The sequence below is a fragment of the Chinchilla lanigera genome, unplaced genomic scaffold, assembly GCF_000276665.1.
Source record: "Chinchilla lanigera isolate Chin_1 unplaced genomic scaffold, ChiLan1.0 scaffold00072, whole genome shotgun sequence".
NCBI classification, from domain to species: domain Eukaryota; kingdom Metazoa; phylum Chordata; class Mammalia; order Rodentia; family Chinchillidae; genus Chinchilla; species Chinchilla lanigera.
In genome coordinates this window covers 1,416,326-1,431,706 of record NW_004955473.1, presented here as the reverse complement: position 1 = coordinate 1,431,706, position 15,381 = coordinate 1,416,326, and the positions used below count along the sequence as shown (strand labels likewise).

At 43.9% G+C, this 15,381-nt stretch overlaps 1 protein-coding gene across 1 annotated transcript in view; it reads right to left on the bottom strand.

Moving 5' to 3' along the window:
- The window catches only part of Gpc3 (glypican 3), a 462,080-nt gene continuing 446,699 nt past the window's right edge, over positions 1-15,381 (bottom strand). The window contains exon 10 of the mRNA XM_013523049.1: positions 1-393. Within this exon, the coding sequence (XP_013378503.1) occupies positions 224-393 (170 nt within the window). The 3' untranslated portion in view covers positions 1-223. The remainder of the gene's footprint in view (positions 394-15,381) is intronic.

The following is a 15,381-nucleotide window of genomic DNA, read 5'->3' as shown; positions in this document are numbered from 1 at the left end:
TTTTTTTTTTTTCTTTGCAAAAGGACAATCTATACTACCACTAAAATTTACCTTCCTCATAAAGATACCATTTGATTTTCGAAAACATAACACATGGTTAGTTTTCTACTTAATGGCTGGAGGAAGTATATAAGATAAAAAAATAGAAAAAAATAAGAAGGTGGCTCCCGTTGTGGAGGACCACGAAGTGCTGCGGGCAGCACGGGTGCTGGGCATTGGGAAGTCAGTGCACCAGGAAGAAAAAGCTCATCATGCAGATGGCCACACTGGTGAGGAGCTTCAGGGGGGAGTGTGCGTTCCCGAGACTGTGAGAGGCGGTGACCTCACTGTCCTTCTGGTTCACATGTTGCTTGCTCCCAGGAGCTTCGTCCACATCCAGATCATAAGCCAGTTCTGCCAAAAGAAGAGAAGGATTTGAAATGCGGGATAAAGCACAGCGTCAGATGTGCACTATTCACAGCAGAAGCACTTGTCTGGCCTGTTGGGAAGTCCCAGCTTTGATTTTTTCCTTTCTTGAGAGGAAAGGGTGCCAAGAGACGGGAAGGAGAAGGAGAGGATAAGAGGGCTGGACGTGCTCCTTCCAGAGACCACAGCAGGAGAAGCGAGCAGGCCTGTGCTCTCCTTTGCTCTAGGCCCACCTCAGGGTGCACATAAGCAACCTCTCCTTTCAGGTCAGGCTGTGCTCGGAGCGAAGGTCATTTTTGCCAGATCCTTCTGGTATCAAAATGTTATGCATGGGTGACCATGCATGTGTCCTTGGGTGGTAGCTGAGGAGGGAGTGTTGTGGGCTCCCTGAGCCTGATCTCGGTACCCCATATAGAGTTCCTTATCCTGAGAGCTTTGCTTTAATTAGAGTTGAAGACAGAGTCATTTGTTGTTGAAAATTGTTTATTTTTCCCAAGTAGTTCTTTTATCTATTAGGTCTTTCTGTCGCCTCTAGCCCACCTCCCCCTAAGCCAAATTGAGCTATTGCACAGGATTTAAACTAGTACCAAGCAAATCTGGCAAGAAAAGAGGCAAGTGGGTAAGGGTCTTTCATTTTTTCATTACCTTTCATTTATACGTTCACAATTCTGAAAAGAAAGTGGGTATCTTCAGCTTGGTTTAATGCAAACGCCCCCCAAAAGGCAAATCTAAAGATAATGGTTTATTAGGAAATTCAAGATCATTGGCCCTGGCACAGGGCTCAGTTGCTCTCAGCTTTGCTTTTCCAGACTTAGCCATCAATCTATTCCCTTGGCTTTCTGTAGATGCTGTTGTCAATGTTTCTATTTCAATATCTTGTGAAGGTGATGTGATATGAGCAACCTTGCCAGCCAGCCAACTGTCCTGTGGCCGAGAGAGCTGGAAAGATCCTTTGGGGACACTGAGATGCACAGCAGCGGGCCCAGAGGAAATGACTGGGATTCTACAGAGGGAAGGAAGGAAGGGGAAGGAAGAGCTCCTCTTACAGGGCATGGAACATTTGTAAGTCACAGGAAGCAAGTGTGGGGACTCAGCTGGTTCAGGATGTGCGCAGAACAGGGTCAGGACCAGGCTTGCTATGAGACAGGCACTGGCTAGGTCAGGAAGCAAAGTCAAGGTGACGAAAGCCAGGGGTTCAAACTTCACAGATTGCAGCCCCACTTTCTGAAAAGGCTGCTGGAATCTATAAGCCACCAGCAATGGCGAGGGAACTGATTTTACTGTGCGTCCACTGGCAGCTAAAAAAAAAAAGGGATATTTTAGCTCATACCTCAAGGCTCCTTTAATTTGTATGTAGCTGATTACTAGCACAGATCAACTTTGTCTGTTTTAGTTTACTAATTTTATTTGTCAATTCATAACAGTTCATATCCTCTTCCTTGTATGAATTTGAAGAATACATATTAAAGTGAATCATCTGCATATAATGTATGCAAATATTTTTCTATTTTGTAGTTAGTTATAATTCTTTTTTGTTGGTGTGCAAAGAAGTGATGTCTTAATTTTTAATACATATATATGGATCTGATTACACTTCATGCCTCTCAAACCAGAAACATTTTTCTTCCTGAGTACTTTTTTTTTTTCCCAGTACCAGGAATCAAACTCACAACCTCGCACTTGCTAGGCAGGCTCTGTGCCGCTGAGCTAAATCCCCAGCCCCTTCCTGAGTACTGATAATAATTCAAATCAAGTTTTCCAGCAATGTTCTTAACAAGGGAAAAGCAAGTTAGCCACTGTAATGTAGGTCCCCCTCAAGTAAATACATATAAACACGCAAATTAGAAAGAGGAATAGAACAAAGAGCAATGCTCTACTTGGAAATCAGACCTCTTTCTCTGAAAGGTGAAATATGCAGGGCCCACAAGAAGGCTGAGGTCAGCTGTCAGTCGGCAAGGATAGCACAGGCTTAGGTGCGATCAGATTTCACTAAAATGAAGAGCACATATGGCTGGATCTGTTGAAAGCCAGCCCCAAGTCTCACAGCAGCTTCTCCACTTAAGTGAAGAGGAGTATTTTTAGGGCTGACCTGAATGAAAGCACTCTCAGTGTGGCCTCTAGATACCTTTTCTGGATGATGTTCCTTGCCCAAGATCAAGATGAAACAACATCGATTAATGATAACCACCCAGCTACTCCTCTATTTATTTTGCTCTTCAAATAATCCGCTAATACTCAACACTTTTGTTCACTATAGCAGTTATGATAAACCCAGTTGCTCTGTTAAATCCAGTCATTTTTTGTTATTTCTATTCAGTCCACTCATTTTTTGTTATTACTATCTCTTGGACCCTATGTTTAGAAATCAAAGTAATGACTTCTAATTATTGTTCCGCATTGTATCCCAGGTATAATTATATATATATATATGTATATATATATACATATATATACATATATATATATGGTCTCATGTAACTTAATCTCTCTACCACATTTTAGAGTAGGAATTATAATTCCCATTTTACTGATGAAGAAGTTCCAGCTCAGATTAATTATTTGGCCCATATTTACATAGCTGGTATGTGACACAGGTGCTACCATAGTGGAATCCAGGTATGACTCTACACTTGATCTTAGCCCAAGGCCAAAATGTCAGGTGAAGCTATACTGCCTTTTGAAAAATTCTATGTAGCAAATTGACTACAGTGACTAAGTAATAATAGGTTCTTATTTAAAACAAGATAATTCAAGTAGTGAAATACATACTTCCAAAGAAAACTTCCATAAAATGTAAGAAAAGCCAGTGTTTCCAACATAAATTTGACCTTAATTAATTAAAAGTTGATTAAGTAGCCTTGTTAAACTTTGTGAAATAGTGAAAAGAGCCCCGGCACTGGATCTCTGAAAGGGAATTATCATATCAATCCTATTTCCCTGATGAAATCAACAATAATGGCCAAGGCCATTAGACACTCTAGGTCAAAAATTCCATTGCAGAATTCCAGAGATCAGAGACACCAATGGGGAATCAAGAAGACTTTATGGGGTGTACACCTGGCTCAGTGGGACTCCTGTCCAAAATGGCTGAGCATTGGAGAAAGGAAAGGCTCCAGTTTTTATATATTTGGTCAAGGGGGTTGGTGTTTGGCACAAAACTTGTGGGCGGGCAGAAGAACAAAGGTAGTTTGTCAAGCTGTGACAGGTTTGTACCTTGGTGGCCCAACAGGGTGTTATGGGAACAGGGGGTTATAAAATTGTACTTACTGGGACAAAAGTCACTGCTTTTATGTGCATTAGAACAAAGAATAACAGCTGTAAGGAGGGGGAAGTTTGAAAAACTTGACTTTTTTTTTCTTTTTCTTCTTAAGTCCTGCTTTTGTTCAGCCAAGTCTTCCACAACCAAAGGGCACCCAACAGTATGCACAATGCTTCTTTCCTGCACTCCCTAAACTGTGGCTATAGCTTGCCTGAGGTTCTCAATTCAGCAGCAGCAAAAGTTTATCATGCCCACAGTCAGGCTCCTGTGGCAGAAATTGATGGGAATCTCAGCAAAGCCATTCTCTGTGCTTGGGCCACCAGCATGAGGCTTAGAGATGAAGGGGACAGCTTAGTATAACAAGGAAGCAGTAAGGTGGGTAGAGGAAATAGGATTTTGGTCAAAGATAAATATTAACTCTGTCCATTCATAAACAGGGGAAATATCCAATTTAATTCAACAGTGCTAGCCTATGATGTTCCGAAAACTTAACTAGAAGATTAGAAGAAGATTTAGGTGTCTGCCTTCAGGAATCCCACACTCTGGTAAAGGCAATAGACCAACAGACAAACCTACTAGATACTTGGCCAAAAGTTGAAAGGGCTCAAATAGGGCACAAGCAAAACACCATAGGAAAAGAAGAAAGAGAGCTAAACATAGTAGGATTTGAAGGTTTCTTGGAACAATGTGGATAAACTACACCACGGAGGCTGAATAGCACTATGGCAGTGATGAGTGACATGGGTACTCAGGCAGGGGGGTCAGTTTGAGCAATGTCTCCGTGACTGGAGAATGTAGGTAGGGCTATTCAGTAGGACAAGCAGCCTCCCTGGTGTGAGAGGCCACACAGTGAACTCTGTGTGTGTGTGTGTGTGTGTGTGTGTGTGTGTGTGTGTAAGAGCTGGTGACTGGGATGAAAGGTAAGGCAGGAAGGACCAATAAAGGCCAAATTGAGGTGGACCATAAAGGCTATTTTAACTATTCTGTGAGCAACAAGGAGCCATTGAATTTTTTTTTTTTTTTTTTAAATTTTGAGACAAGATCTTGCTAAGTTGTTTCACTGTCCAGGTTGGGCTCAAACCCAGGATCCTCCTGCCTTAGCCTCTCACAGTGCTTGGATTATAGGCGTGCCCCACCATACCCAGCTCTTGATTTGTGTTTTTAGAAAGATCACTGGAATCTGTGGAAGACAGCCCTAAGTAGGAGACACTCATCAGACATTGTGTCTTAGAAAAAATAAGAAGCCTATGGAAACAGTATCTGGGGATCTTCCAGGAGTACACATGAAAAGAAATCAGTAGTGCATGGTGGTGCACACCTGTGATCCAAGTACTCTGGGAGGCTGCACCAGCAGATCATAAGTTCAAGTCCTGCCAGAGCAACTCAGTGAGGTTTCTTAAAGTGAAAAATGGGCTGAGTATGTAGCTCAGTGCAAAGGCCCTGGGTTCAGTCTCCTGAACCCTCAGTTCAGGAGAAGGCCCTCAGTTCAATCTCTAATCCCAACAACAAAAAAGCAGAATTATATACTAGATTAAAACATTTTTCAGTTTGCTATGAATCAGATGTATTATGGGAAATTATGGGAATTGCCACAGCCCCTTTCTTTAAGTCATTTATATTTTTATATTGATGAATGATTTTCCAGAATATATATTTTGGTGTGTTTGGGCCAGGAAGGACATTTTCAGGCGAGCCCCAAAGATACTCTTCCTATTCGTAATCAGTTTAACTATACCCGCACTAAGTACACACTCAGCCCCAACTCTCATTTTGCCTTCACGTACTTTGTGGTGCAGATGAGATGATCCATGAAAACAACAGTGGATCACTAGGGTCTGCAGGTTGTGTTTCTGGTGGACAGGGGAGCCCTCCTTATTATTCAGTCTTCTCGTGCATTCCATAAGGCCCTGGAGCCCTGGGGTCGAGGCCTGCTTTGGCCACTGACTTACTAGTTTGCCTTAGACAACTCATGTCCTTCTGTGGGCTTCCGTTGCCACATCTGGTAAAATCATAGTGTTGAAGTGATGACTTCTAAATTTCCTTCCAGCTTTTTTTCTCTGCTTCCAAGGCTCTTGCGCCCCTGTGAGGGGCACACTCCACTGCACACTGGAATCATCCCTCTGCCTACAGCAGCCAATATGGTTGCCCCCAGCAGGGCTTCCATAAGCAAGTAGGGAAAATCCATTGCTTCTCTTGGGATGTTTCTCTAGCGATGTTCATCGGCCACCGAATTCTGAGTTCTCTTCCTTTTATAGCCATTCTAATCTTGGGTAGCAGACCCTGGCAACAAATAAACCCATGCTAGACTGTTATGGTTTTGTTTTTAAACCTTCGCATAATAACTTCCACTGAAGCCGGTGCACAGAGAGCTTCGGGGAAGAAGCTGCTGGGCCTGCAGAGCATCAGGCAGGCATGCACAGGCAGCTGGATAGGCAGCCAGCGGAATCTGGCAGCCAGGGAGATGAGCCTCTGGGGGCTTAAGCGTATAACAGCAAGCAAATGCGTACCCTCTGAAAGCCGGGCATCAAGTAGGAAGAGGCATTGCTCTAAAAGCTTTACCCACACCAACAGGAAGACTTCACAAGGCAGCCCGAAAGAAGAGCTGCCATGGAAATGCCAGGGGAGAGAAGCTGCTGCTAACACAAGCATGGGGATTTCTTTCTTGCCAGGCTTGCATGGGCAGATGGCTTCGCTGCTATCCCTGGCTTTGCATTTGCTGTGTACAGTTGGCCCCTTAACATATGAATATGTGAAACTTCAGGAAGCTGCCTGGCATCCCCTGAGGATGAAATGGGGGGAATCTCCAAGGAGACTGTGTTCATTGCAATACTGCTCACACCGCTGCCCATTTCCGCAGAAGCCCTGTGGGCTCTGTCTTTTCCTTCTGATTCAGAGACAGATCTCACTTTCCTTGTCCTCCCCTCAACACAGACGTCCTTCTTCCCACAGCCACATCTTCTCTTTTGTGAACTTCAAGATGTGAAGTAGCTGGGTGTGGCGGCACAAGCTATAATCAGCACTCTGGGAGTCTCAGGCAGGCGAATGGTTACCAATCTGGCAAGACCTTGTCTCAAAGTTTAGAAAGAAATTTAGAAAGGGGCTGGGCATGTAGCTCAGTTGTACAGCGCCCCTGGTTCAATTCCCGGTGCTGGAAAAAAATGTGTGAAATGACTGACTTCTTGGACTTTAGCAGAAGAAAGTGATTTATTTATTTATTTTTATTCTTGGGGGCTGCTGGGGATTACATGGAGGGACTTTGTACTGAGCTATGTCCCCAGTCCTTAAAAAAAACCAACCTTATTTTGAGACAGGGTTTCTCTGAATTGCCCAGGCTGTGCTTGAACTTGTGATCTTCCTGTTTCAGCCTCTCAGAGTTCTGGGATTACAGGTGTGCACCACTGCATCTGGTAAGAAATCTACCTTAGAAACTGATCTTAGAAACTGACTTTAGAAGTGCTGCTGGGGCATTGTGGGGGGTGTCTAGATTTTCTTCTTATATATGTGACAAGGAGAAACTAGAACACTTGAGGTCTGTAGCTTTTAACTGGTCTCATGGGACTCCTTTTAGAATGGGCTCATTTCACAGTGCGCCTTATTGACAGACAAGCAAGCTGCCAATTTTGCCCACTTAATGACCGCAAAACCTGGGAATTACTCAGTGGCATCTCCTGGGAGAAGACATGGGCAATGCAATACCCACATCATCTTTTCCGTAGTGCCAGCCTGCAAACACCCTGGTTACAGCAATGGTGTGCGGAATACGACAGGGGCTTTGCCCCATTAGCTGAGCCGCGATGGCTCTCAGGCTTGCTTCTCAGTCTGCGGCATGCTCCCCTTCAGGCTGCACCACAGTGGCCTGCGGGCCCATGGAGCCATGGTATGCTGCTTCCCGGAGATTTGGAAGACATACACTGTGTTATATACTGAATCATGCAAGGCTATATGACCATAGAAATGTACCATTCGCAGACGTACCAAAGACTTCACAGTACATTATTTTGTTTATTGCGATCTTCAGATTATACCTGAGATCTTCAGGATGATGATTAACACTACTCTTCTCTAATGCATGGAGGATTTAGGTGGAAAGGTCCTCAAAGTACAGTTAGGTAGTGTGGGTCACCTGGGCTTTGTCCACGGCCATGTTGGACATTTAGCCTCAGAAATTCTTGCTTAGTCACTAGGCATGGTGGTGCATGCCTATAATTCGAACACTCTTGAAGGCTGAGGCAGGAGGATCAGAAGTTCAAGCCCACTTGGACAACTGATAGATTTAGTGAGACCTTGCCTCAAAATAAACATTAAAAAAATAAGCTGGGCATATAACTAGGTATGAAGGCCCTAGATTCAATTCCCAGCACCTGAAAATGAAAAATCCTGGTTAGTGTCTTCATGTAGCTCTTCTATAACTTCCTCGTCAGGAACGCAAACACCACATTAATTATTCCTAACATGGGCTCTGGATGGTCAGCTTTCTAACACAAAATGTTTTCCAGAGAGTTCAGCCACTGCCTATGTTGCACTATTGTATTGAGCCAGTACAAAAAAAGATAAAGTCCCTGAATTCCTTGGAAAAGAGCAAATCATTTCATTGTATAATCTCACTATACTATGGGCCACTGCAGTACTGATTCGGGTGCATCACAAGCCAAGTCCCATTCTTAGGAAAGAAACAGCTCCATCTGGCAGCCTGGAGCATACAAGCGGGTAGGGAGGGGCCTGGCCATCCTCCGCCAGCCTCATCGCATTCTCCTCACCTTCCACAGGAGTGTCACACACTGTCGCCACTATTGCTCTCATGTTTGCAAGTGTTTTTCACTGGAAGCTGCCTGAAACCCCATGGGAACCAGCTCCTCAAAGCCTTTACTTCCCACAGGAGGGCCTAACTCATTCCCGTGGGAAGTGACCAATCTGACAGGCAGTGAAGGAAGAAGAGTTGAGGACACAGACACCATTTGGTTAGGCCTGGGGCAAAGATGAAAAGAACTGGCTTAGAGAAGCAAGGGGGGCCAGGGATGTAGCTAGGCGGCATAAGCGCTTGCCTGGCAAGCCTGAGGTCATGAGTTCGAGTCCCGGTATGAAAAAAAAAGGAGAAGGCAAGGGAACAGAGGGTTTTTTAAATGAATTTTTATTATTATTAGTAGTATTTTCCCTTTTTGCTGGGGGTACTGAGGGTGGAACCCATGCCCTTGAAATGCCAGGCAGTTGTTCTACCACTGAGCTATATTCCCAGGCATGTATTTTTATTTTTTACTTTCAGAAACAGTCTTGCTAAGTTGCCCAGGCTGGACTCAAACTCATGATCTTCCTGCCTCAGTTTCCTGTAAGTGGGATCATGGGCGTGTGCCACCCCATCAGCTATTATTATTTTGGAAGAGAGCATTTTAAAGAAGGGTGGGTCAACAAAATCAAATGTTGTGAAGGGGTCAAGAAAAGTAAAGGCTGAGAAGTAGCTGCGGATTACGTCTACTAGAAGATTACAGGGGATTTCTGAAGGAAGTTTTAGTAGGTGGCTAGTACTGAGTTGCTGTGAAAGTAGTGCACTGCGCGCAGATGAAATGATCCTCTCTCATCCCAACTGCCTCCAGTAGATGCAAAGCTATTAGAGCCACAACAGCTAACCAGTATGTAGAACTCCATATGTGGGTCCGTGCATGCAGAGTTCCAACTCAAGACAGCCTTGAGATGCTCTGTTCTTCTCACTGTTGATGCACTAACAACCTGCAGTGGACTCTCAGGTACTTGTATGCCCATATTCACTGCCTTGTTTTTCACACTAGTCCAAAGCTGGAACTGCAGATACGGCTCCTCATTACAGAAAGTGGAAGGGGCAATTTTTGTCAAGGGTTCTAATCCGAAGCTAAAAAATTCCTGAAGACATTTCAAGCTCAGGAAACTTACATTTGCTTTTGTAACTCACACAAATGATGCCGAACTGAAATTATGCTTTTAAAAAGCAGTAAATGCAAGAATACACTCTGTTCTCGTAACTTTTAAAAATTATTTAATGGTTTAGATTCATGGAGTGCTGGTTATAATATAAATTTCAGGCATGACACAGCTACGGAGGTATGCACCATTGGGCTTTGAGGATGTAGAGAACATAAAATGTCACTTAGCGTAGCCAAATCCAATTACTGCTGAGGGGTCAGGGGAATAAGAGAGCGGACTGTTCTCCCTTGGAACTGAAGCATGTGAGGGCTCCATCGAGTATGTGAGGGCTTTACTTGGATGGGGAAACTCAAAATCTAGCAAGCTTCCATTTTAATGAGCCAGAGTGTAACTTACAAAACATATCCCTGAAAATTGAAAGGCTTGCAGTGTCCTGGCCATGCCGAACACAGAAAGAAAATGACTTATACAACAACCGAGGTGTCAAAATCAAGTCCCTAAAAATATTCAGACTGGGTATGGGAACATCTTGGGCCCGAAATCAACAGCAGGCAGGTGTTCTCATAAATAAAAGATGAAAACCCTCCCTAAGCCATTCCATCTGAACTTGTCCCTTAAATACTCTCCAATTGTGAAATTCCTCCCTCGTCATCAACAAGTATTGGGAAATTGAGTCTGTCTTCCTCCCTGTTTACTTGGAAGCGTGTATTCGCATCCTGGCTCCATCCTCCTATCTTCCCACCCTTGGATCTGGAAGTCAGTGGAGCGCCCATTCTCCCAGCCACATGGGCACGTCTCCTCTCCCTCTGGATGCTGACCATTGCTCGCCAGTCCTGCAGCACTCCTCCCCACCCGTCCTCAATGCCTCAGCTATAAAAGATACCATTCTTCTCCAATGGCCCATGGCTATTCAGGAAGAAGAGTTCTATTCCGTGAGTGCAGGAGCAAGATGACATTATTTCCTGAAACACATGTTGAAGCACATCATTCTCTTCCTTAACATGCTTTAATGAGCCCATAGTGTATGTGGAATGGACTCCTAATTCCTAAGCAGGGAATTCAAGAACTTCTCTAGTCTATCTTCTCTTGCTTTCCAGTTTCAACTGCCCATATATTTTTCTAGGCGTCATATACTGTAGCCACGCCAAAGCTGAATATGCCAGAGATTTTCATGTTCCCATGTCCTTTCTCATGGTGTTCCCTAAGACCCTGGGCTGGTGTTTATAAGCAGAGCCTGAAGTGGCCTCTCTCTCCATTTCTGTCTGGGCCACTGCCTCTGTTTCTGTCTTTGTCTCTCTCCCCTCCCTCCTCCTTTTTCTGCTAACAAGTGTGTCTTCCAAGCCTCAACTTACATGCTACCTCTCCTAGGAAGCCTCCTTTCTCACCTCAGCCCAAACTAATCACTTCTCTTTCTCCATTAATTAGGTTGTACTTCTATTCTAGCACGAGCTTTCACTTGTGTCACAGTAGAATAAGTCATTTGTGTTCCTTTCCTCACCTAGACCGAGTACCACTGCAGTATGAAATGAGTGGCATTCCCTTCTGTAGCTCTCACACAGCACTTGGTGAACACAGATACTTTAAAATATGCTTGGTGACTGATGGAGTGAATACACGAACCAATAGCTGCATGAATGAATGCATACCCTAGGCTGCTGGGAATGTGCAGGCAAAGGGATTATCTACTTGCAAAACAACCTTCCCAAGGGGTTGATCCTCACTAAGCGATGATTTCCTCAGGGAAGTGAGCTACTACTGACCACGATGAAGGCAAGACAAACGTAGGGCCAATGGTGACTTGCTCTGAAAGCAAACGGCGGGGCTCAGACCCTAACCTCTAGATCTCAAGGCACTGCTGAGCAATAGCCAGTTTTCAATACCCACAGAATCGTTTCACTGCGCTCAGTGCAGATGGAATCCACAAAGACTATTTTCATATTCCCTTTTGCTGCCTGGAACTTGATGCCTTGCTACAAGAGCATCTGACACAAGTCAGCATTCTGTGTGACACACTGAGCAGGAAACAGGTTTTTTGGTGAGCAGGTTCCATTCACTTTTCGCTTGGAACCTTCACGATTGCCTTCCCGTGCCTTTGGCCTCTGTCCTAGCCTCACAATCCACCCACCCCTGGGCCACACTCCAGCTGTCCAATCACCATTGATTCCCTGTGGAGGGGCTGCTGGTGAGTGAAGTTTTAATGCCTGTCTCTGTGTCATCAAAATGCAGCCTCGTTAATAGAGTCCGTTGCTTGGCTATAATACTACAAAGCAGTGAGACTTCAATGCCTGCAGTAACACATGCCGGCACCCCACTCCCTTTGCAGAGGTCTGTGGGATGCCGGCCAGGAAAATACAATTATGTGCTGGCACGGGAATAAATACAATTCTTTAACCTAAAAGTTCTGTTTTCATTGCCCCTCCTTTTCCATTTCTCTATTCACTTCTCTTTTTTTCCATTGCTCTTTAAACTAATTTCCTGTGTCCAATTATTCCCCTCTCTTCTGTCTAGTCACAGCTCTACTAAACTCACTCCTGTCTTCACAGCACTCTTTTCCATATCCTGAGGCAAGGGCAAGGTTGACATCCTTGAATTGGTTCTGAATCTTAAGGACGCTCTTTGGGGGTGAGTGTGGTGGTGCATGCCTGTAATCCCAGCACTGGGCAGGCTGAGGCAGGAGGATCACAAGTTTGAGGCCAGCCTAAACTACATAGTGAGACCCGGAGGAAAAAAAGGATGCTTTTCTGTTGCTTTTCAGATTGATTTAAACTTGTCACCAGGGTTCTAATTCTTCTAGAAGAGCTGCTAATACCTCCTTTCTTAATCTTCCATGGGTATTTCCATTCCCTTATTGTTTACCTCTCAGCACCATTTGTGCTTCTTACCTCAGTTCTCCTATTTCTCTGACACCACCTGCCCGGCACCTGCCCAAGCCTGTTGTTATGTCCTTTATTCTTGCCTAAACCTTTTTAGTTATTGTCACTTATCATCATGTCTTTTTTTTCTAAGGAGAGAATGATTTGACCTAAAAGAAATTAAAAACTTTAAAAACCATCAGAGCAATCTGAAAAGTGCACTTAAAAGAAAATAAAATCTGGGCTGGGGATTTAGCTCAGCGGCAAAAACGCCTGCCTGGCAAGAGCAAGGTCGTGAGTTTGGTTCCCGGTACCGGAGAAAAACCAAAAAACCAAAAAAAAGAAAGAAAGAAAAAAAAAGAAAATAAAATCTGGCTGTATCTGTGATCCCTACACTATTGGAGGCTGATGCAGGAGGATCCCAAGTTTGAGCTCAGCATGAGAAACTTAGCCAGACCTTGTCAGACAAACAAAAACATACGAACAAAAAATCGTATCACACCACACCAAACCAAAAAAGGCTGGGGATGGTCAGTGGAAAGGTCCTGGGTCCAATCCTTAAATCCTCAATACTGAGCTCCCCAGAAGAGCTTTCTTACAGTTAGCAAGGAGGTGTTCCTTAAGAGATTCCACAGCTCTTAGAGATGCTGGTGAAAGGATTCAAACATGGAATAGGGTGGGTGGAGGGTAAAGGTAAATAGCCCCTGTTGATCCTTCCAACCCTGAGATTCTAGAATTTCATTCAGGTCTTGAGAGTTCTCATGTGGGGATGAAGGTTACAGTGACCCTCACATACCTCCCTTTGACACAGAGACTGGAGAGCAATCTAAAGAGGCTGTGTTGAAACCACTCTTAAAGAAAGGGACCAGTGTTTTTGGAGACTGTGACTAGTTTAGAGAAGAGGGCTTTAAGTTTGCCACGGACTTACCAACCAACACATAATTTTAGGGGAATAAATACCAACTTGCCTAAGGTTGGAGAACGAACCACAAAAACTGTCCAATTTACTAAGCTAGGAGATAACTCTCAGAATAACGTGAATGTATATCAGGCGATATGGCACGTGCATATATGGGATGGCATGGTCAATTCAAGACACAGCCTAGGCAGAACATGAAGCAACCAATGCAGGAACTGTTAACCCTGCACTTTCCCCCCTCCCACTGAGAAACATTCAATGATTCGTAGATAGTGGGCATTATGCTCAGTGCAATTCTGCAGTGGAATCACTCGGGATTCAGAGGGAGAAAAGAACAGGCATCAGATGCAGAGAATTTTAGGGACACGATTAAGACATAAGTTGGAAGAAGCCAAAGGGAAGACAACAGAGGGGCAAAGCTGGATGATCCTCCATGGGCACTAGAACAAAGCAGGCAAGTGTAGAGGGAGGCCAGGAAAGGTGAAAACATGCCAAGTGGCCCAAACCCACAGCTACAAAGATGTAAAAGGGAAAATTCTACTACAGAGAGTTGCAGCCATCTCACTAAGAAGGGGTATAAAAATGGTGGGAAGACACCAAATCAAAATAAAAAGGAGGTTCACTTGGCAAGAAGTGACCCATTTATTTAAGTATGGCTATTGGCAACCCTGGTCCTTCTAAGTGAGACGGGGAAGAAGTCTTCTGTTTTGTTTTTACCTAACTACAGAATACATCAAGGGTGCCCATTAGTGAAGACAAATCTTTTGTGACTGGTTACACTGATTTAAGAAGGAAAATGGCTGAGAAGGACAAGGCATGCTTTAAGTATCAGGGGAGATCTCACAAAACGAATGAAAAGATTTCATGAAATTTTTGTGCTCAAATCTCACATATTGCAGGGCCAATAAAGAATCCATGTTTAAACATATTAAAATGCAATCAACAGCAATAGCAAAAACAGAGGAAAACTGGGGGTTTATAGTCTGCCACCTTAAACTTCTGGAAATAAATTGTAAATAATAATAATAATAATAACATCCAATCTATAACTATACAAAAGAAGACAGAGCACAGGGACACAGGGAGGTGCTGTTTATGGCTTGGTGAAAAGCAAATCAAACACATAACTGGTATCACAGACGGGAGACTGGAGTGGCCTGCCACCAGTAACCTCCTGTACTTCCTTGTCGTATTCTTTCATGGGGCTTTATCAGGAAAAGGAGATTATACTGGAAAGTGAACCTTGGAATCACAGCTTGCCCCTGAACTACTCAATATATTCTTTTTTCCTCATTTACATTTCTAACCATTTTATTAAGGTAAATTTACATATTATAAAATCCATCCATTTCAAGGAAATTTCACATTTACGATTCAGTGATTGTTTAAGTCAATTTACCGGCGAGCACAAACACATCAAAAGGTCATTCCAGAAGATTTCATCAGCCTAACAAGATCCCCCATGCCAGTTTACACCTCATTCTTCAGTGGATTATTTTTAACTCTTCACAGCAACCAATACTGTTGGCCAATATCTAATTGAAACTAGGTTTCCCCCTCTTTTGCCATACTGCCCCTGTCCCCCACAACTTCTCTGATAAATCTTGGATTTTTTGTTCTGCTCTGTCCTTAAAGATGAGTATTCTCTCATATCTTCCTCCACCCTCCACTGTTCTCATGTGACAAGTCTTCCTGGAATCTCTCATCCATGCCCCTGGTTTTACCTATCATTGAGTATCCCCAAATTTATCTGCAGCTGACACATCTTTCTAGGGATCGCACTTCTCCCCGGTCCTTTGCAACTGAATATCTGCCAGATGATTCAGAGTGAACATTTTACCAACCACAGCATCTCTCTTCCTTTAACTGTCGCTCCCCTTCTTTGTCCCCTTGAGCTTCCCCAACCATGAATGTTTTCTAGCTGCGAGGGTGCTCAAGGCAGAAACATACAAGTCACTCTAGATTCCTTCTCCTTCTCTCCTCTAGATTCCTTCTCCATACAGCTGAAAGAATCACCACACCCTGTAAATTCTGTCCCTTTGATATTTTGTGAA